The 21,693-nt window shown below is 50.5% G+C and overlaps 1 protein-coding gene across 1 annotated transcript; it reads left to right on the top strand.

The window, feature by feature from the left end:
* The first annotated feature begins 3,938 nt into the window (after window positions 1-3,938).
* Window positions 3,939-19,448, top strand: CCKBR (cholecystokinin B receptor). The gene is made up of 5 exons (XM_089513153.1): window positions 3,939-4,133; window positions 7,241-7,492; window positions 8,332-8,587; window positions 13,987-14,114; window positions 16,842-19,448. Exons 1-5 carry the CDS (start codon window positions 3,989-3,991, stop codon window positions 17,405-17,407), a joined length of 1,347 nt encoding a protein of 448 aa, XP_089369279.1. The 5' UTR covers window positions 3,939-3,988; the 3' UTR covers window positions 17,408-19,448.
* The last annotated feature ends 2,245 nt before the right edge of the window (window positions 19,449-21,693 follow it).

Here is a 21,693-nt window from a genome sequence, read left to right as displayed (position 1 = left end):
AACCGGCATCTTCATCCATTTGGCACCAGACCGGAATCATGGGCAAGGTTCGTCACCCAAAATATCAACAATAGCAAGCACTCCTGACCGTCCCATTTACATGATTTGACATCTGGAGCAACAAGTCAAGGAGCACTTCCAAACTGCGAACACAGTCCTTTATGGGGAGTGTGACCGCATCCAGGACCGGTTGACATATTCCTCTGCCTGGATTAGGGGTCCCGACAGTGAGTACCTCCGTCTTATCCAGATTCAGTTTTAGTCTGTTTTTCGTCATCCATTAATATTAAAAGAGACATTGAGGAGAGTGAATGGTGAGTGACCTAAGAATGCCCCCACAGTGGACATCTGGCCCCAGACCAGTTGGCTCCAGCAAAGGAGAAAAACAAGGCTCCCACCACAATGAGATCACCCCATAGACCAGTATAATCCCTGTGATCTATGGAGGGCAATGATGGGACTCCAGCCAAGGTTTAAGGAAGTCGCACCAATCTCTGAAGATTTACTACAGCTGTGTTGTATTGTATTGTATTGTATTGTACGGTTTTAATATGGGGGATTTTTGCTGTTTTAATTTTTATTTGTAATTTGTTTTGTACTGTATTGTATTTTATTAGTATCTTGTAAACCGCCGTGATCGAAGGAACGGCGGTATATAAATAAAATCTCATTCATTCATTCATTTTGTTAGCTCATGTGTGTGTGTGTGTGTCAGTGTTTGTGTGTGTATTTAGAATCAGAGTTGGAAGAGACATCAAGGGCCACCCCCATTCTGCCATGCAGGAACTCTCAATCAAAGCATCCCCAACAGATTGCCATCCAGCCTCTGCTTAAAAACAGCCTCCAAAGAAGGAAACTCCAACACACTTGAAGGCATCATCTTCCACAGTCAAACAGCCCTTACTGTCAGGAAGTTTCTCCTAATGTTGAGGTGGAATCTCTTTTCCTAGAGCTTGCATCCATTGCTCCGTATTTTATTCTCTGAAGCAGCAGAAAACAAGCTTGCTCCCTCCTCAGTATGACATCCCTTCAAATTCTTAAACAGGGCTATCATATCACCTCTTAACCTTCTCTTCTCCAGGCTAAACATCCCCAGCTCCCTAAGTCTTTCCTCATAGGGCTTTATGGTTTCCAGACCCTTCACCATTTTAGTCACCCTCCTTTGGACACATGGCTCCAGTTACTCACAGGGATGTAGCGGAGGGGGGGGGTCTTGGGGTCCGGACCCCCCTTCCATTAGAAAAATGAATGGTGAGTGCTGCTGCGCTGCCGCGCCCAAGCCCCATTATAATGGTGGCACTTAGTCTGGACCCCCTCTTCCTAAAATCCTGGCTACGTCCCTGTTACTCAACATCCTTTTTAAATTGTGGTACCCAGAACTGGACACAATAGTCCAGGTGGGGCCTGACCAAAGCAGAATAGAGTGGTGCTATTACTTCCCTTGATCCAAGGGGAGAGCTTTCTCATCTAGGGAAAACAGGAGTGGGTTAAGGCACAATTGCCAAGATTCATGAGGTTTTTAAAGCACCAGAGTTGGGTTGGGAAACAGGAGGCCCCCTGAGCCCCCTTTTGGGAATGGACCCAGCCAATGCCAGGTGCACCTCATTGTTTTGCCCAAGCAGCCCCTGCCAGATCCTGTGGCAGAGAGTTCCATAGGTTAACAATAACCATGTGCAAAAGAGCCCTTCCTTACAAACTGACCTGCATTCTTCACACCTGCATGATGTGGAGAACCAGGTGGAGAGTTTTTGTTCTTCAAGGCAGAAGGACACCACACCAAAGGGGTCACAACCCCCTGAAGCTGCATTCAGCTTCAAGGGGTTGTGACCCCTTTGGTGCCCTTCTGCCTTGAAGAACAAAAACTCTCCACCTGGTTCTCCACATCATACTTCTCTGGGGTGTCTCCCCTTCACTCTCCTTTGCCCCACCTGAAGAGTAGTACCTCCCCCTCCAGTTGTTGCTGGACTCCAGTTCCCAGCATCCCTCACCCCACTGGCTACATGCTGGCTAGCAGGCTGATGGGAGCAGCTGTGCAAGGCTACCTGGAGGGCCAGAGTGTACCTTCAAAGGTAGAGAGAACCAGAACCAGAAGTGAAGTAGGGAGGCTGGGGCAGAGGTCAGTGGAGGGGGCTGCAAGACAGGGATGCTTGGGCCCCCTTTCCTTCCTGGTGGGCAGCCCCACAGTGCACACAACGTGCCCCCCACCTTTGCCAGGTAAACAGCGGCACCTGTTTCAACACAGGTGAGCAAGCCAATCCCTTGGCCAGCAAACATGGCATACCTTCTCCAGCCAGGTGCTGCTGGGAGACGCAGTTCTCCCACAGGAGGGAAACTAGAGGGGCAGAGGCCTCTTTGGAGGCCACTGGGATCCCTCTGGGAAGCCCCTTCCACCCTCTGACCTGCCCAGTCACCCCTGAATTTGGGCTGCTCCAGAAGGGATCCCCCGTCCACTGCCAAAGTTGCCTTTTGGTGCCAGCCTTGGAGCCCATCCCTGTGAGAGAAAGCCACTCTGCACATGCTCAGGGGGGGATTCTCAAGGGAAGTGCCTGGTGTTCCTGGAGGCAAGGGAGACCCAAATTCTGCTGACATTCAGAGGCTCTCTGGATAGGAGCCCAGGAAATGTGAAGCTCAGCCAAAGCCGAGCACTGCTCCCTTCACCCTGTTCCCAGAAGATATATGACCTTAACAGATTAGAAAGCTGGGCTAAAACTAACAAAATGACTTTCTGCATGGAGAAATGTAGGATACTACATTTGGCCAGTAAAAATGAAATGCACACATATAAAATGAGAGACACCTGACTTGGCAACAGTCCATGTGAAAGAGATCTAGGAGTCCTAGGAGCCATAAGGAGACCACAAATTGAACATGAGCCAACAATGTGATGCGGCAGCTAGAAAAACAAATGCAATTCCTTATTGCATCAGTAGGAGCATAGTGTCTAGATCAAGGGAAGTAATAGTGCCACTCTATTCTGCTTTGGCCAGGCCTCACATGGAATAATAGTGTGTCCAGTTCTGGGCCCCACAATTCAAAAAGGATGTGGACAAGCTGGAGGGTGTCCAGAGGAAGGCAACTACAATGGTGAAGGGTCTTGAAACCATAAAGCCCTATGAGGAGCAACTTAGTGTGCTGGGTATGTTTAGCCTGGAGTAGAGAAGGTTAAGAGGTGATATGATAGCCCTGTTTAAGTTTTTGAAGGGGTGTCATATTGAGGAGGGAGCAAGCTTGTTTTCTGCTGCTCCAGAGAATAGGAGATGGGGCAACGGAGGCAAGCTGCAGGAAAAGAGATTCCACCTCAACATTAGGAACAACTTCTTCACAGTAAGGGCTGACAATGGAACATGCTTTTTTGGAGATTTTGAGGTGTCTCCTTCTTTGGGGGTCTTTAAACAGAGGCTGGATGGTCCTTTGATGGTGTCTTCCTGCATGGCAGAAGGGGGTTGGACTGGATGGCCATTGGGGGCTCTCCCAACTCTAGGATTCTATGATTCTACAAATGAAGCTGCAAGTTGCTCGCTAGTTACTTAAGTGCACCGAGAAGCTGGGATAGTGCATGGCAGAATGAATGGGTTTGGGCTGGATGGACCTTGACAGGGAGTCTCTTCCAACAATAGGATCCTATGGGGGGGCTTCAGCTAAGATAAAGCGCAGTGTAGTGTAGGACTGGCTGTCGGCCTTCCTCCGGCGCATGTGCAGAGTTCCTGCTGCTGCTGGTGCTGCTTGCGGCTGGCGAGCCCTGGCTGTAGGAGCGGTCAGCCAGGGCAATCCCTGCGGCCACCGCCAGGGGTCGCTGCTCCGCTGGAGCTGGCCAGCGTTGGGCTGCTGGCGGAGGAAGGCAAGGCAAGGCAAGGCGGGCGGGCGGGCGAGGGAGCGCTTGGCTGGGGATGGGCGGCAGAGGCAGCCGCGGAGGCAGCAGCGGAGGCGGAGGGGAGCCCGGGGCTGCTGCTGCTGCTGCTGGTGGTGCTGATCGGAGCCGGGGCTGGCGATGGAGGCTGCTCGGCCCTTGAACGCCTCCCTGGGGCTCTGCCGCCCCTCCAACGCCTCCTCCTCCGCCGGACCCCCCTGGAACGGGACGGGGGCCGGGGCCGCCTGCGACCCTTCCCGAAGAGGAGCCCCACGAGGAGCCCGAGGTCAGAGAGGGACAAAGCAGGGGGGATCCCTGCCCCACTCTTCCCTGGGACTCTCCCCCTCCCCGGGCCCCAAGACCCTCCAGGGACCCCCCTCTGCAGCCTCTGAGCATGCACAGAGCGCCCCCAGGGCCCTCCCGCTGGGGCTTGGGGAGCGGGGTCGGGGGAGGGAGGGATCTATTGGGAGCCTTTGGGGTCCCATTTCACCCCAAAGACACGTCCCTTTTTGGGGGGGGGGGTGTAATAGTATCCAGCCCACCCACCCGGTTGCCCCCTCCCTGAGCCCTTCCTCTGGAGAGGGGGCTATGGAGTGGGGGGCCTTCCAGGGGGGCAAAGGGGGAGGGTTTGGGAAGGCTGAGGGCAGGGCAGGCGGGTCCTGGCACAGAGGGCACAGCGGGCAGGGAGAACCTGGCAGGGAGGCGTCTAGCTGGAGGATGGGACCCTTCCTTCCTTCCTTCCTTCCTTCCTCCGCCTATTCCCTTCCCTTCCTTCCTCCTTTCTCCCTTCCTTTTTTCCTCCCTCCCTCCTTTCCTTCCTCCCTTCCTTCCTTCCTTCTTTCCTCCGTCCGTCCCTCCCTCCCTCCTTTCCTTCCTTTCCTTCCTTTTTTCCTTCCTTCCTTCCTTCCATCCATCCATCAGGGAGCAAAGGGGTCTTGGACCATCCTCTTCTTCCCTCTCCATAAGAGTAGTAGAGGACCCGGGGGGGGGGGTTTTCTAGAATTCCAGAGTCAGAAGAGACCCCCAAGGGCCATCCAGTCCAAGCCCAAATCCAGCCCATCTCTGGTGTATGTGTGTGTGCGTGCCTTGACTGTGAATTCCTGCATGACCAAAGGGGGGTTGGGCTGGATGATCCTTGGGGTCTCTTCCAACTATAAGTTCCTGTGATCATACTTCATAGACCCTCTTCCTTGGAAGCACATGCTCAGCACCCACATCTCTGGGAAGGCACTACCCTTAAGAAGAAAGTCTTCACTGGCTTTTGACCACTGGGTTTGGGGCAACTAACTGGCCACGCCCATATATATTGGGGAGGGGGAGCCATGGCAACAGCATCCCCTACCCCCCTCCAAAAAATAATCAGGTAGGAAAAACATACAGAGCAGCCTGCCCCACACCCCAAGCCTCCTGAAGTGGAAGGAGGGTCTGAAAGCAACATTGCTGGGGTCCATTTCTGGGAGCAGAATGTATTTGCTGCCCTCCCCCCTTGTGTCAACTGACCACCTCAAGATGGAGGACAATGCAACCCCCCCCCCCCCATTTGAGCCCATCTGCTGACCTGCCCCTGGATTTTGCACCTAGAGCCACGAGGAGAGCAGGATGAAACCCACCACCATCACTGAAGCCCACCCAACACCCCCATTGCATTTCATAGGATCATCAAAGAGACCCCCAAGGGCCAGCCCATCTTTTGGGGGATGTTTTGATGGTGTCTTCCTACATGGCAGAGGTGGGTTGGACTGGGCTCTATGAGGGAACCCCCAGGAAAACCCTGGGCTGCAGCACCCAAGACCAGGTCGAGTAGGGAAATGAATCAATGTCAGGGGGCCAAACTGAAACACCCCCACCCCAAAGGACAGGAAGGCAGCAAGGATTTCCCTTGGGGTCCCTTCCAACTCTATGATCACTTTTTGCTGGTGGAATCATAGAATCATAGAGTTGGAAGAGACCACAAGGGCCATCCAGTCCTCTTCTTTAAAATCTCCAGATTCCACCACTCTCTGGGGGAGTGTTTCCCTATCCAACAGCTCTTACTGTTAAGAAGTTCCTCCTAATGTTAAGGTAGAATCTCACTTGCTCCATCTCCTGTTCTCTGGAGCAGCAGAAAACAAGCTTGCTCCCTCCTCAATGTGACATCCCTTCAAATATTAAAACAGGGCTATCATATCACCTTGTAACCTTCTCTTCTACAGGCTAAACATCCCTAGCTCCCTTAGTCTCTCCTCAGAGGGTTTTGTGGTTTCCACACCCTTTACCATTTTGGTGGCCTTCCTCTGGAAATGCTCCAACTTGTCCCCTTGGTGGACGTGAGGTGCCCAGTGCCAGCCTTGCCCTCTGTGTGTGCCACCCTCCCCCAGGGATTTCCGTTCCCATCTCTGACCGTCACCCGGCTGAACGGAGGAGCAGGGAGTGACGGGGCCCTTATCTCTGGACAAACAGCACGGGCATTTCCCAGGGAGAAAGGGAGAAAGGCACACCTGGGCACTTTGGCATGGAGGGGCAGCAGCAGGACTTCTGGATGGAGGGAGACAGGGAAGGTATGTGTATGTTGTTGGGAGGGAGGTACAACTGCCAAGGGGCTCAGTGGCAGTGGGATTGGCTATGAAGGGGGCACATGTCCTTGTTAGCATGCTGTACAATTCCTGGAACCAGAGGGAATTCCATGGTGGTGGCGGTGGCAAGCGTGGGTTGGCAGTCAGATGCCAGGGAAGGTCCTGGCACAGGGAGGGGAAACATTGGGGGGTGGGATGGAGAAAAGCGGCCCCTAAAAGGTGGGAGAGAGCGGTCCCCTTGCCTGTCCACAGCTGTTCTCCAATAAAACCCATCCTGATCAGGGCTTGGATGGTGTCTTCCTGCAGGGCACAAGGGGGTTGGAATAAATGACCCCTGGAGGTCCCTTCCAGCTCTAGGAGTCTATGAAAATGTGGGGTTTTTCTGGGTGTTCCCTCATAGAATTATAGAATCCTAGAGCTGGAGGGCACTCCCAAGGGCCATCCATTCCAGCCCCATTCTGCCATAGGAGGCAGGAGGCCTGAGACTTGCAGGTAGAGGTGGCATGGCAAGGCATGGCATGGCAGAACAGGAACATTGGAATGGATGGCCTCTGGGGGTCCTCTCCCACGCTAGGATTCTTTTAGGAAACCCCCAGGACAACCTTGGACTGCAGTGCCCAAGACCAGGTGGAGCAGGGAAATATATAAAGTCAAGGTGCCCAAACCCGGATACTCCCCATACCAAAGGAGAGGAGGCCAACAAGGTTTTTCCAGAGCCCGCCTGCAAGAAAACTCTAGTGTTGTGGCAACCAAAACCCAAAGGGTCCCAGTCCCAAAGGGGAAGGGGTTTTGTGATGCCTCTTTCTCTTCCTCCTCTTTCTGATCTCCATCTTCTGCGCAGACTTGGACCTGACGGTGCGGATCCTGCTCTACTCAGTCATCTTCCTCCTGAGTGTCTTTGGGAATACCCTGATAATCGTGGTTTTGGTGCTCAACAGGCGCCTGCGCACCGTCACCAATTCCTTCTTGCTCTCCCTGGCCCTGAGCGATCTGATGCTGGCCCTCTTCTGCATGCCCTTCACCTTCATCCCCAACGTCATGCGCACCTTCATCTTTGGGAAGGTCATCTGCAAGACCATGTCCTACCTCATGGGTATGTTGTTCCCCCATGGGATTTCTGCCGGTCATGGGAAGGCGAGAGCCATGGGGTCCCCTTCTTTGTTTCTTTTTTGGCTACCTGGCAAGGGGTCTTTTAGGGCTCAACCTGTTAAGAAATAAATACCTTTGTTGATGTTGCATGCCTTCAAGTTGTTCCTGACTTATGGTCGCTCTATCATGGGTTTCCTTGACAAGATGTGTTCGGTGGAGGTTTACCATCACCTTCCCCTGAGGCTGAGAGTATGCAACTTGCCCAAGGTCACCCAGTGGGTTTTCATGGCCCACTTGGGAATTGAACCTTGGTCTCCAGAATCACTCAAACCTAGTAACTGGTTCTAATAAATAACTTTTTGTTGTTGCTGTATGCCTTCAAGTTGTTTTTGAGTTATGGCAGTTCTAAGGTGTTTTCTTGGCAAGTTTCTTTGGAGGGGTTTCGTCATTGCCTTCCCTTGAGGCTGAGAGAGTGTCACTTACCCAGGGTCAACCAGTGGGTTTCATGGGGGAGCTGGGAATCGAACCATTGTCTCCCGAGTCATAGTCCAATGCTCAAACTGCTATGCCACACTGGCTCTAACAAACAACTAAAGGAGGTTATTTCTTGCAGTTCTGAACCCAGCAAACCTCTTTGTATTTAGACTGCATCTTCCAGCATCCTCTAGGGATGGTGGCCATGCTGTCTGGAGACTTGGAAGGGTTGCAGCCCAAGAAAAGGAACTTTACCAGGCCCTGCCACCAAAGATGTTAGGGGTGCTTCCTTTTGGGGGTTGAGTCTGTCTCTGTTAAGGGATCTCTGTTTGCGGTTTCACTCCTCCTCCCGCTTGTCCCACCCTGCAGGGATGTCGGTGAGCGTCTCCACCTTCAGCCTGGTGGCCATTGCCATTGAGCGCTACAATGCAATCTGCAATCCCCTCAAGTCCCGCGTGTGGCAGACACGTTCCCACGCTTACCGCGTCATTGCTGCAACCTGGCTACTCTCGGCCCTCCTCATGCTGCCCTACCCAGTCTACAGCACTATCTTCTCTGTGCCCAACCACCCAGGCATTTTCCAATGCACTCCCCGTTGGCCTGGGAGCCACATCCGGCAGGCCTGGTGAGTTTGGGGTTTGGGGTGGTGGGGTGGGAAGGGGGAGGCCAAATCTGGGGTGGGGGAAGAGGGGCCTTGAGTGCCAGTGTGCAGGTTTGTGTGTGTGCACATGTGAGTTTACTGTACATCAGAATACAAGGCAATTTCTAGTGTTATAGAGGGCCTCTGCCCCAAGAGTTCTTATAGACTAGGACCCTAGGCTAGGCAGATGGGTAGGTTTAGCATAGGGAAAAGGAGGTGATATCATAGAATCATAGAGCTGGATGACACCTCAGGGGCCATCTGATCAAACCCTCTTGGGCCATGCAGGAAGACATAATCTAAGCCCTCCCTGGGACACATGGCCATCCAGACTCTACTTAAAAACCTCCAAAGAGGACGATTCCACCACTTTCAGAGGGATTGTGTTCCACTCTTGAACAGCTCTTACTGTCAGGAAGTTCTTCCTAATGTTGAGGTGGATTCTCTTTTTCTGTAGCTTCCATCCATTCCTCCATGTCCTATTCTCTGGAGCAGCAGAAAACAAGCTTGTTCCATCCTCAACATGGTATGATGTTGTTGTTGTTGTGTGCCTTCAAGTCATTTCCAACTTAGGGTGACCCCATGGTGGTGAACCTATCATAAGGCTTTCTTGGCAAGTTTCTTCAGAGGGGCTTTGTCAATGCCATCCTCTGAGGCTGAGAGAGTGTGACTTGCCCAAGGCCACCCAGTGTGTTTCCATGGCTGAGCCAGGATTTGAGTCCTAGCCCAGCACCCAAATCACTATGCCACCCTGGCTATCCTGGCAATATGAGAGCCCTGATTAAATATTGGAAGGGATACCATGTTGAAGATGGAGCAAGCTTGCTTTCTGGTGCTGCAGAGAATAGGACCCAGAACAATGGGTTGAAACTACAGGAAAAGTGTAGGGGAATTCAAGTTTCCCAAAGCTTCAGCCCTTGGTAAGGAAACAAAAATATCACAACTATCAAAGCCAAGGCTGTGAGGGTCTTGCTTTAGAATCAGCAGAGCAGCAGAAAGGGTCTTTTGCCTTAAGATGCTTCTCTAAGGACTGAGGCTGACACAAATAGCTTGTAGTTTAAAAACAAAACTTTACTAATGGCTTAAATCTCCATATCCATGGAAGCTACATCCTCACCTATCTAGTGAATAGTTCAGGTAAAAGAAGGAGTTTGTATCTCACCATCTTTTGGAGGCAAGTTGAGAGAGCAATGCATGGTGATGGAGAGACCGAAGGGAAGCAGGAGAGATCTATTCTGGTGAGACCTTCCTAAGGAAGTTACTTAGATCCCATGATCTGTTTACCAACTTACAAAGGCATTTATTGCCCCTGGAATTTAGCAGGACCAAATGACATGCAAATAGAGATAGAAGACAGTAGAGATGCATGCAGGAAAATCCTATCTATTTGAGGAGGGGGAGAGAGAAGGCAATGATTTTCCAACAAAAAGAGATTCTGCCTAAACATTAGGAAGAACTTCCTGATGGTAAGAGCGTTTCAGAGTAGAAGACGCTCCCTCGGGGGCGGTGGAGTCTCCTCCTTTGGAGGTTTTTAAGCAGAGGTCGGATGGCCATCTGTCAGGGATGCTTGGATTGTGTATTCCTTTATGGCAGAATGGGGTTGAACTGGATGGCCTTTGGAGATCTCTTCCAACTCCATGATTTTGAGTCCACCTAGCACTGATCTCCTGTCTTCTCAGACGGACCCCTCATCTCCAGACTTGCAAATGTTTTTGGAAATGCCTCCTGGATACTGGGAGGGACTTGAGGTCCTTCTACCCCAATGCAGCTCCTGCGGCTCTGGCCACAGTAGGGCAATGTGGCACAATGCAAGCTGTCCAAATGCCAAAGAGCATGAATATTGATGCCAAAGACAATTAATACTGATGCAGGCATCTAATTAACTCTCCGTCTCTTCAGCAGGCTGACATCTTGCCACTTGCGCCTGGAGATGAAGGCGTTCCTAAGGAGAGCCGTGCTTGGTTTTTGGGTGCCAAGCATTGGGTGCCTGCCAGGGACAATGTTGGGGGAGGACACCCCTTCTTTCGTTCACCCCCACAGGCTCTGTCAGGCTTTGCAGTGGCTTCCTGCATGTGCAGAACGGAGCCATCTTCAGATCATGCCAGCCTGACGCCTACCTCTGTGATGCCGCTCAGTGGGCAGCTTCAGGATGAAACACTGTGTGCGGAGGTGGGGGGGACTCCCACCCATCCCCACCCGCCTCTTTGCAGTCTCTGTCTTGGTATTTTGCAACGGGAGTCGGGGTTGCCAGGGTTGATGGTGATGATAAGGAGCAACAACAGTCTGCTGGTAAATCCACTAGCTGCAGACTAATGGGGGAGTTGGGTGGGCTTCAGAGGGGGCAGTGGGATCCCAGGGCTCCAAGGCTAACTCAGCCTTCCATCCTTTCATAGTTCAGGAAGATAAGTACCCAGCTGTTGGGGGCAATTGGTTTAGAGATTGTAAAGGGCTTAGAGAGTGCAGTTCACTATGAAGCAGTATAGAAATGTAAATGCTATTGCTATTTCTTCTTGCTTCTTTCCTGGCTGGGTCCACTTTCTGGGTGCTCAGTCCGAGGGGCAGGCCTAGGGTTGCCATCATTCTCTTCCACAAAACTGGGGCAAAAGTGTGCAAGACGGGATTGTGGCAGTTTATCAGCCTACCCACCCTTGCCTTAAAAAAGCCCCCCACCTCCCCACACACTACGTTTTGATATTTAACACTGCATACAGTCAGCCCCTCATATCCATGGATTCAACATTCATCCATGGCTTCAAAATATTCCAAAAAGATACAAATTCCAATTCTATTTTGTAGAAAGGACACCATTTGACTGTGCAAGTCTTTATAATGGGACTTGAGCATCCACGGATTCTGGTATCCAAGAAGGACCTGAAACCAGACCCCGCCAAGGTCCCACTGCATTTCAATTGTTGTTTATTAATATATTGCTATCAATTTACGTTCTGGGATTTGTAGCTTGTTGCTTCAACCAGCCCAGCTGGCAGGGACATTTTTCAAACCTTTCAATCCAGGATTTTTTTTGCTGCTCCAGAAAGTAGGATGTGAGCCAACAGATGCATATTTACAAGAAAAGAGATTCTAACAAAACATTAGGGAGGGCATCCGCATAGCAAGGGTTGTTTGACTGAGGAGACTACCCAAGAGGAGTGCTGGGCTCTCTTTCAGTATGTACAGTTTTCCAAGCAGAGGTTGGATGGTGCCCCTCTGAAGAGTGTTTTAGCCATGGATTCCTGCATGTTAGGGCAGTTGGATAGATGGCCCTTAGGGGTCCCTTCCATCTCTGCAGCTCTAGAACTGTCTCCCTCCCATTGATCCATAGCTGGTCTAAATGTCATTGGGGACTTGGGTAAGCAGGAATCAAAGCCTTTCTTGTCCCACATTGTGGGGTGGAGTTGTGGCACAGGGAGGGAGGGAGGGAGGCAATGGCATTTAAACCATCTGGGGATCATGGGGAGGGAGACACTCCTGGGCCACAGAACTGGAAGAGACCCCCAAGATTCAACCAGTCTTCCCACAATACTCGGGTGTTGTAGGAAGATCCAGTTCAGATCTTCTAGGGTGTGCAGGGGTGTCTGAAATCAGGTCTCTCCCAGTTGCTCTACCTGAAAGATCAGAGCTCTGTTCCCAACCAGAGAAGAAGAGGGGCTTCCAATGTGAAGTCAAAGGCTTTCAAGGCTGGCATCCATAGGTTTTTGTGGGTTTTTAGGATTATGTGGCCACATTCTAAAAGAGTCTGTTCCTGGCGTTTTACCAGCATCTGTGGCTGGCATCTTCAGAGAATGCTGGCATGGATGTGAGTGGGGTGTATGTGTGTGCGCGCACACACACACACACACATACACTGTGTGACTCTAGGTTGGGAGGAGTGATTTCCATGTTGATCTGTATAATGTTCTGTTGCTGAATGGTGAGGCCTCAGGGTGGGAGGATATGCAAAGAGAATTAGTGTCTGTTTAATTAGAGATCCATTGTTTGCTGGGAAAACCCCTGACCCTGGGTGGTTTTTCATTTGCATTTACTGGGTCTTGATTTTGGTGTTTTTCAGGACTGGGAGCCAAACTTTGTTCACTTTCAGGGTTCCTTCTTTCCTGTTGAAATTGTCTTGGTGTTTGTGGATTTCAGTGGCTTCCCTGTGCATTCTGACCTGATAGTTGTTGGCATCGTCAGAATTTCTGTGTTTTTGGACAACATTTAATGCCCCTGATGGTTTATAATGTGTTCTGCTAGGGCTGGTTTTTTTGGCTGACCCAGTCTGCAGTGTCTCTCGTGTTCATTGATTCGTATTTGGACGTTGTGTTTGGTGATCCCTATGTAGACGTGTGCGCAGCTGCACCGAATGCGGTAAACTGCGGCCGAGAGAAGATCTCTCCTGTCCTTCGCTGAGCGCAGGATTTGCTGGATTTCTTGGTCGGTTTGTATACCATTTGGAGGTTGTGTTTCCTCACCATTTTCCCTATTCTGTCTGTGACTTGTTTGATGTATGGTATGGTTAAAACAACTGGTGGTTATTTGTCTTCACTGCTCTGGGTTTTTCTGGGCCTGGCAGCCCCTCTGATGTCTGAGTTGGATGCCCAGCAAATGCTGAGCTCAGCGAAGGACAGGAGAGACCCTCTCACAGGCGCAGGAGTTTACAGAATACCATGCAGCTGCAAGCAAGTCTACATAGGGACCACCAAATGCAGTGTTCAAACACGAATCAAGGAACATTATTGCAACTGTGTGTATGGAAGGGCAGGCTTGTGCATGTATACATACACACACATCTTGTTCAAAACATTGCAGAACTAGTTTAATTTCAGCTGTCTCCAAGTCCCTCTCCCAGTTACGTAAGCTTCGACATCTGGTTACAAAATGACAACATGAAGGAGACCAGTAGTGCCTTTGAGACTCCCAGGGAAGAAGCAATTTCCGACCTAAGCCTTCGCAGACTCAAGCCCATGTCAACCTAAACAAGTGTCGGCTCTGACGAAGGAGCCTGGAGCCCACGAAAGCTTCTGCTAGAGAAATGTCCTCCCCTCAGTGAGCCTCAAAGGTGCTTGAATATGGCGACTTATGAAATGCAGCCAGAAATCAATAAACAGAATACAAGAGGGTGACGTTACAGGCCAGGGCCAGTAGGTGCCTTCCTCAGATAGGCTTTCTCTGGTCCAAATGGAGCCATGTTGAAACTTGTGGAAGAGGGCAGGATGGGGGCATCCTGGTCCCTAGTATCCCCTGTCATGACATAGTGGTCTGGGCAGAAGGGACTGGGCTTAGGTCAAGGGGTCTGGTGCTGGCAAGGAGAGGTGATGCCCACAAGGAGGTAGCTGGGCACAAAGGGCATTTGGAGGAGGGCATTTCCTTCTGGCTCCTTACCTGTCTCTCTCTTCTACCATCACCAGGTACGTGCTGCTGATGGTCACTCTCTTCCTTATTCCCGGCCTGGTCATGATCGTGGCCTATGGACTCATTTCTCGTGAGCTCTACCGGGGCATCCAGTTTGAGATGGACCTCACCCGGGAGGCCAAAGGTATGTATCTGGGAAGCATGGGGAAAGAGGAGCCTGGTTTGTGGGGAAGGAGGGCAGGCAAGTTTGATCATGGGTCCTGATCTCAGCCATAGGCCCACAAGGCCACTGTGGGGCAAAGCAGAGGCCAGGGGCGTCTCGCTCTGGGTTTGTGGCATTTCCTCTTGTGGGCATCAGATACTGGATCTGACTGGAGCCTTTGATGGTTCTACATAAGGGGTTTGTATGGGCAAATGTGGGTGCTTGGGAGATGATCCTCAGGTGGCTGAGCTACTGGTTCCCAGTGAGGGAGTTTGTGCCTCAGACTGGCCAGGGTCTTGCAGGGAGAGCCATCCATCTTGGTATGTGGATCTCTGTTGTCGAGCATTTTTAGGAATGACTTGGATGGGGGTTGAGAGGAGACATAACACAAACTAGGAGAGAATTGCATTACTTATTGACTGATGATTTCTAGTCCTACCTTTCCTCCATTGAGAACAAGATGGAATACACAGCTCTCTCCACTCAGTTCTCAAATTAACAACAATCTTTGTGCTTTGATTGTGTCTTCCTGCATGGCAGAATGGGGTTGGAGTGGATGGCCTTTGTGGCCTTTTCCAACTCTAGGATTCTATAAGCTTGGGCCAAGAGAAGAGAGAGTGTAGCCCAAGGCTACCAGTCAGCTCCATGGCACAGTGAGGACATAAACTTGATCTTTCCAGTCCTGATCCACAACTCTAACCTTGGGACTTTGTTAATAACAGGGTCCCTGGTGTGTCCTTGGTCACAGGACAAAATAGTCCCACTTGGCATTCTGCACGAGGGGCTATCATGTCCAGCTGTGGCTGCCCCATTTTGACAAGGACATTGGCAGGTCAGATTGTGTGTCAGCTTTAAGGAATCTGGGCATTGGGAAAAAGAAATTGAGACTCCACTGCTCTCTGAGAGAGTTTGTTCCATTGTCAAACAGCTCTTACTCTCAGGAAGTTCTTCCTAATGTTCAGGTGGAATCTCTTTTCCTGGAGCTTGCATCCATTGCTCTGGGTTCTCTTCTCTGGAGCAGCAGAAAACAATCTTGCTCCATCCTCAATGTGACATTCCTTCCAGTACTTAAACAAGGCTATCATATCACCTCTTAATTATCTTGCTCCCTCTCATTCTGGCCAGCAGAATTAGAAACCAGCAAGGGGAACTATTTTAACTATGGGGTTTATCACACTGGGGCAGATTTCAACATTAAAGAGAGATTAAAGCGCATTTAAAGCATCCCACAAATGAAGTGGAAACGGCGAATAATTGTGCGAATGATTTATCGCAAATAAAGCGATATTGGAAATGCATTGTCGCCAGAATCCTGAAAGTAAAAAGATGTGCATTAATGCTTCTTTGTGATCAGTTTAATGACGGGTTTTGTGTGACGTCGTGTGAAATCGTTACGCATAATTACATGATTTTCCTGGGATAAACTCCCGATCTCCTTTGTGTGATAAATTCCTAAGAGTTAGGAGAAACTTTGGGAGATGGAGAAAGCTGAGAAAATTAACCTGGGAGCTATTAAGGCAGTTCTGCTGGACAGCTGTCTGTGTTTCCTATTGTGACTGATTCCTGGCGTATCCTGATTTAATTGTATGTTGTAAGCTGCTGCGAGTCCGACACTAGGAGCAAATCAAGATATAGATAAAGAAGTAATTGCTTTGAATTTTTGCCATGTGCTGTTGCCAAGGCAGAAGGTATTGGTCACGCTGCATTATCTGTGGCCTATGTAGAGGGACAAGCGCCCTTGCGAGGCGGGCACTGGAGGGAAGGGGGCTGAATTCAGATGTGGGGGTCCATTGCTTCCATTAAAAGGCACTTCTGCTTCTACACTTCTACCTCCAGATCCACAGAATTATTATCCACGCATTCAGGCATCAGTGGCTTGAAAATATTTTAAAATATATACATTCCCAAAAGCAAACTTTGATTTTGCCATTTTCTATAAGGGACACCATTTTACTCTGCCATTGTGTTTAATGGGACTTGAACATCCACAGATTTTGGTATCCACAGGAGGTCCTGGATCCAAACCCTTGAGGATATCAAGGGGCCATTGTAGTAGTAGTAGTAGTTGTAATAGTACCTCATTGTATATGATGGGACTTGAGCGTCCATGGATTTTAGTATCCATTGGAGATCCTGGAACCAAACTTTGGCAGATACCAAGGGCCGTAGTAGTAGTAGTAGTAGTAGTAGTAGTAGTAATACCCCATTGTATTTAATGGGACTTGCGCATCCATGGATTTTGTTATCCACAGGAGGTCCTGGAATCAAACTCTAGCAGATACCAAGGGTCATTGTAGTAATAGTAGTAGTAGTAGTAGTAGTAGTAATACCCCATGTATTTAATGGGACTTTATTATTCATGGATTTTGGTATCCACGGCAAGTCTGGGAACCAAACCCCAGCAGATTCCAAGGGCCCACTATATTTTCAGCCCATTTTCTTTTGCAGACTTAGGGGTATTGGAGTATTGTTTTGCAGCCTATTCTAGCTCTTTGAGAGCCATCTGGGGTTTTAAAAAACTGTCTGAAATGACTATTTTTTAAAATAGAGGAGATGTTGCAGGGTCTTTTGGGGGTATAAGTGGACATTTTCCCTACCCTCTGATTTAACTGCTGTTTTAGAGCTGTTTCCCCCTCCATCTGTGCTGGAGAGTGGGGGGCTGCACAGTGACACCCCCTATTCACAAGAAGTTTTACTTCTCTTACTCAGCTCAGCACAACGGAGGCACAGAGCCCCTGGAGCCTTGTGTGGAAGAGGAAGGGGATGGCTGCTACATCCAGGGGCCCAACCCCGCAGGGGGGGCCGTGGAGCTGTCAGTGGTAACGCCAACACCAATGCCATCGCCAGGGGAGCAGGGCACCAAGCAGGATCGGGCCCGGATCAACAGCTCGGAGGCCAAGCTGCTGGCCAAGAAGCGAGTGATCCGCATGCTGGTGGTGATTGTGGTGGTCTTCTTTGTCTGCTGGCTGCCCATCTATGGGGCCAATACCTGGCGGGCCTTTGATGCAGAGGCGGCCCAGCGCGCCCTGACCGGCACCCCTATCTCCTTCATCCACCTGTTCTCCTACACTTCTGCCTGCGTCAACCCCTTCATCTACTGCTTCATGAACAAGCGGTTCCGCAAGGCCTTTGCCGCCACCTTCGCCTGCTGCCCCCGGGGGGCTTGCCCCACCGGACGCCCGCGCCACCGTCCCCACGATGAGGAGCTCACCGCCACTGGCCCCTCCCTCTCCAAGTTTAGCTACACCACCGTCAGCAGTGTCGGGCCCCCCTGAGAAGCCCCCACACCCCACCCTGCCCCATCTGTGGGGATGCCCTAAACTCCGACTGCACCCCAGGTGCTGCATGCCCCTTTATTTGGGGGTCCCAACTCTCTTGCCTTTTTGCAAGGGCCTGCAGGGATAGATGTGGGATGTGGGGGGAGGAGAAAGAATAAGGGGTGCTCCCTGATGCCCTCCATGTGCTGCACCATCCACATGTGCATGTTGGAGGGGGCGCATGAAAGGGATGTGTCTTGTCTTGTTATCATTGAGTTATGGTCCCTCCCACACATCCCCACAGTCCCAGATTCCCTTGAAGTAGGGTTGGCAAAGTCCAGGACCCTTCTACCTCCCCATAGGGAAGGCCAGCACCTACTCCTTTCCTCCTGGGGGAGAGATACCCTCTTCTGTCCTCAATCTCTCCCTTGAAGACCCCTTGTTTCCCATTTCCTTCCCAACTTGCCACTCTCAAATCCATGGGTTGTGCTACACTCAGCAGCAGGTACCTTAAAATGGGGATTATTCTGAGAGATCCTGGGTGGGTGGTGGGATGAATGTGTCTGCGGCTTGGAAGTGACCTCCTTGGCCTGCCTTGCAGGGCTGGCACAGATATACCCCAAAGAGCAACACAGATTGCACAGAGAAAGCCCAGAGGTGTGTGTTTGCCCAAAGCTTCCCCCCTCCCCTGTTGTGTCAATCTCTTCCACACTGACTGGCTGTGGCACTCCAATCCCATGTGGGCTCCTGCTTTCTAGGAAGTCCTGGGGATTATAGAATTCAAAAACATGGCCATGTTTGTCTGGAAAATCAGTCTTCAAAGGGATCTCGTAGCACCTTTGAGACTCACTGAAAGAGAGAAGTTGATAGCATGAGCTTTCCTAGACTTGAGCCAACTTTCTCAGATGCATGTTTTGCTTTGTATTTTGGTGGTGCACAGAAGGAGCATTCTGGCTGAGAATCCTAAGCACTGCTGCAAACTACAAATCCCAGGCCATTCAAGTGGCATCATAGTGCCATGTTTGTGCCTCTACAGGATGGACCTCCATTCCATTTCCTAGAAGCCTCCCTACCTCAGCCCTAGCTCTCTAGCAGAACCACAAAGGTCTCCTTCCTAGGAGATGGCTGCATCTACACTATAGAAATAATGCAGTTTGAACCACTGTAAGTGTTCTAGCTCCATCCTATGGGATCTTAGGATTTGTTGTTTTACAAGGTCTTTAGCCTTCTCTGCCAGAGAGGACCAGTGCCTCACAAAACTGCAAATCCCAGAATGGAGCCATGGCAGTTAAAGTGGTGACAAACTGCATTATTTCCACAGTGCTGCTGTACACAGCATCTCCCAGGCTGCTGTTTGTGGGAGAGGGACAGTGGGACAATTCAAAGATATAGCCATGTTAGTCTGTAGAATTAGTACATAGAGAGATCTTGTAGCACCTTTGAGACTCACTGAAAGAAAGTAGTTGGCAGCAGGAGCTTTCCTAGACCAGTTTGCTTCCTCAGGTGCATTTGGTGGAGTGGAAGCCAGGCACAGACATATATATGCCATTGGTAGGTGAGGATGTCAATCCAATTTACAAATCTTTTGTGTATGGAAATGAAGTTGCAGATCCAGTTTTAATGATGTTCGTTAGTGCGCAAAGGCATAGGAAACTGGTCTCTGTGCATAAAGATGAACTGGCAGATCCAGTTTTGCAATGGGACATTCCATACACAAAGGATTTGCCATTTGGGTTGACATCCTCACATACCAATGGCATATATATGTCTGTACCTGGCTTCCACTCCACCAAAGTCTACGAAAGTTCATGCTGCCAATTTCTTTCTTTCAGTTAGTCTCAAGGGTGCAGCAAAATCTTTCTAGGGACGGTGGGAGCTTGTGTTTTGGGGTGGGGGTCTCCCTTAGGCTCATGGCTTGTCCAGCAGCAAAAAGCCCCCTTCCCTGCCTCCCTCCCCCTCCAACCCAGTTTCTGCTTCTCTGTTTCTGCCTTTCTTGGGGGTGCATGGATGGGAGGGGGCTGTTTTCATGCCTCTTGTGTTTGCCAAATAAAGTTCTCAGATTCTGACTGGCCTTTTGCTGATGCCACTACCACATTAGCCCTGGTTTTGGAGAAAGGGAGGGAGAGAGCAGCCTGCAAAAGCCAAGTCTATGATCCCCCTACCCCCTTCTTCCATCTATCTCCCCCCCCCTCCCCAGCATATCACAAACACACTCTGTTTTTAGAAAAGAGTCTTCCTTCTGCTGCTGAATTATTCATGCTAGAGAGTTGTTGCTCCCCCTTGTCTTTGCTGAGCAAAAAAAGGAGGGGGGATTGGCCCTGGAAGGCCTGGGGTGTTCTCCCCCCACAAAGCACACCCACCGACCCATGTATCCCCACCTTGCAAAGCCAAAAGACAAATGCGCACACGCCACATGGCAAATGGGAGGATGCATGGTCCAGTTACTCTCAGGGCAGGAGCAGGGTTTCCTGAAGCCCACTGCATGCACCAGCCCCTTCTGCAGCATCTGGAGCTCAATAATGCTCCGATGCTCACACGCCCCACGTAAGACTTTTGGTTTTGAAATATTGATGTCACAAAAGCTATTTTCCTGTGCCTCAGAAAACACATTTTTAAAAGCTGCAAATGCAAAGGCCCTTTTATGGTCATTTCCCCCCACCTTCCTGCCCATCATCTCGCCTCCTGCAAATACTATCCCCTTTCAGAGACCGCAGTGAGGAGGCCTGCTTCTCAAAGTCCCGGGCAAAGATGGGGTAGACCCAATGGGGTGGGTGGGCTCGGGACAAGAGAGAGTCGGAATGAGGACACCATGAGGGGGGCAGGAAGGGGACAATGTGTTCTCTCTGCTCACATGCAAAGGTCCAACCAGTACTGGCCAAACCTGCTGGGGAGACGGGTCCATTTCGGGGTCTCATGAAAAATCAATCACAGAATCCTAGAGTTAGAAGAGATCCACTTCTGCCCTGCAGAAAGACACCATCAAAGCCCTCCCTGTGACAGATGGCCATCCAAAGGAGACCACCACCCTCCAAGGCAGCAGCATCTTCCAGTGTCTAACAGCTCTTACTGTCAGGAAGAACGTCCTAAAGTTAAGCTGGAATCTCTTTTGCCATAGCTTGGATACATTGTTCCTGGTCCTAGTCTCTGGACTAGCAGAAAAAAAGCTTGCTCCAGCCTTCAAATACTTAACAGGGTTATCATATCACCTCTTAACCATCTCTTCTCCACACTAAACCAGTTCCCTTAGCCACTCTTCAGAGGGCTTTATGGTTTCCAGACCTTTCACCATTTTAGTCGGCCTCCGCTGGGCACTTCCAGTTGTCCGCATCCTTTTTAAATTGTATTGCCCAGAACTGGATGCAGTATTCCAGGTGAGGCCTGACCAAAGCAGAATACAATGTGACCATTATTTCCCTTGATCTAGACACTACACTCCTATTGACCATGTGCAAAGGTCCAGTCACTGCTGACCCTACCTGCTAGGGAAGGGGGAAGGGTCTATCTCCAGGAGCAGATGTTGGGGTCTTGTGGGGGAAAATACCCAATTGTTTGTTACTTAAATTGATTTATTCTCACTTTCCTGCAAGGAGAGTGTGTGTGACTCTTGGAGGTTTTTCTGTCTCAAGGGATGTTATCTCCCTTAATCCTGGGTTCTGTGTAGAGGCATTTGAACAGGGGCAGGGAAGAAGGACCACTCACCTGAGGCAGCAAAATCCCTTGGGCCAGTGCTGCAGCCATCACTGGCCCAAAGGCACATGACAAGGCCAATTGGTTACACTGGATGATGGACTAAGGACCCAGATCTTCCCAGGGTAGGGAAAAACGGGTCCATATCAGGCCCAGCCCCTTTTCTGCAAGCACCAACTCTCTCCAGACTGGAGGATGGGGACCAAGGAGTCCTCTCTAGCCTAGGCTGGCATCCAGTTGTCCACCATGGCCACTTGGGCCTCTCCTTGGAAGTCCTCTCCCCCAGCTGGCCATGAGCATGGTTCCATCTTCCTGCCTCCCCCCCTTCTGCCCTAGTGGTATTGAGTAAACTTGCCAGATGCCCAATATTTGGGGGCCAGGAAGCTTGCCCACTCCCCAGATGCCAGGCTTATGCCCTCCCTCATTTCATAGAAAAACACTGGGGAAAACATCAGAGGATAGTCAAGGTAGCAAAAATTACAGAACAGACAAGCCAGGAGAGGCTGCAGCAGCTTGCTTTTGCTTGAACCTGCAGGGAAGGGCAAGGGTTTCCCTCCTTGCCTCCCCCTCCCCACCCACGGTATTAACAAGAAAGGTAAAGGTAGTCCCTTGACTTG

This window comes from Sceloporus occidentalis, unplaced genomic scaffold (genome assembly GCF_023333645.1).
Source record: "Sceloporus occidentalis isolate IW3139 unplaced genomic scaffold, rSceOcc1.0.p SCAF_2, whole genome shotgun sequence".
Lineage (NCBI taxonomy): Eukaryota > Metazoa > Chordata > Lepidosauria > Squamata > Phrynosomatidae > Sceloporus > Sceloporus occidentalis.
The sequence above is the reverse complement of the archived record's forward strand: the minus strand, read 5'-3'. Positions and strand labels throughout refer to the sequence as shown.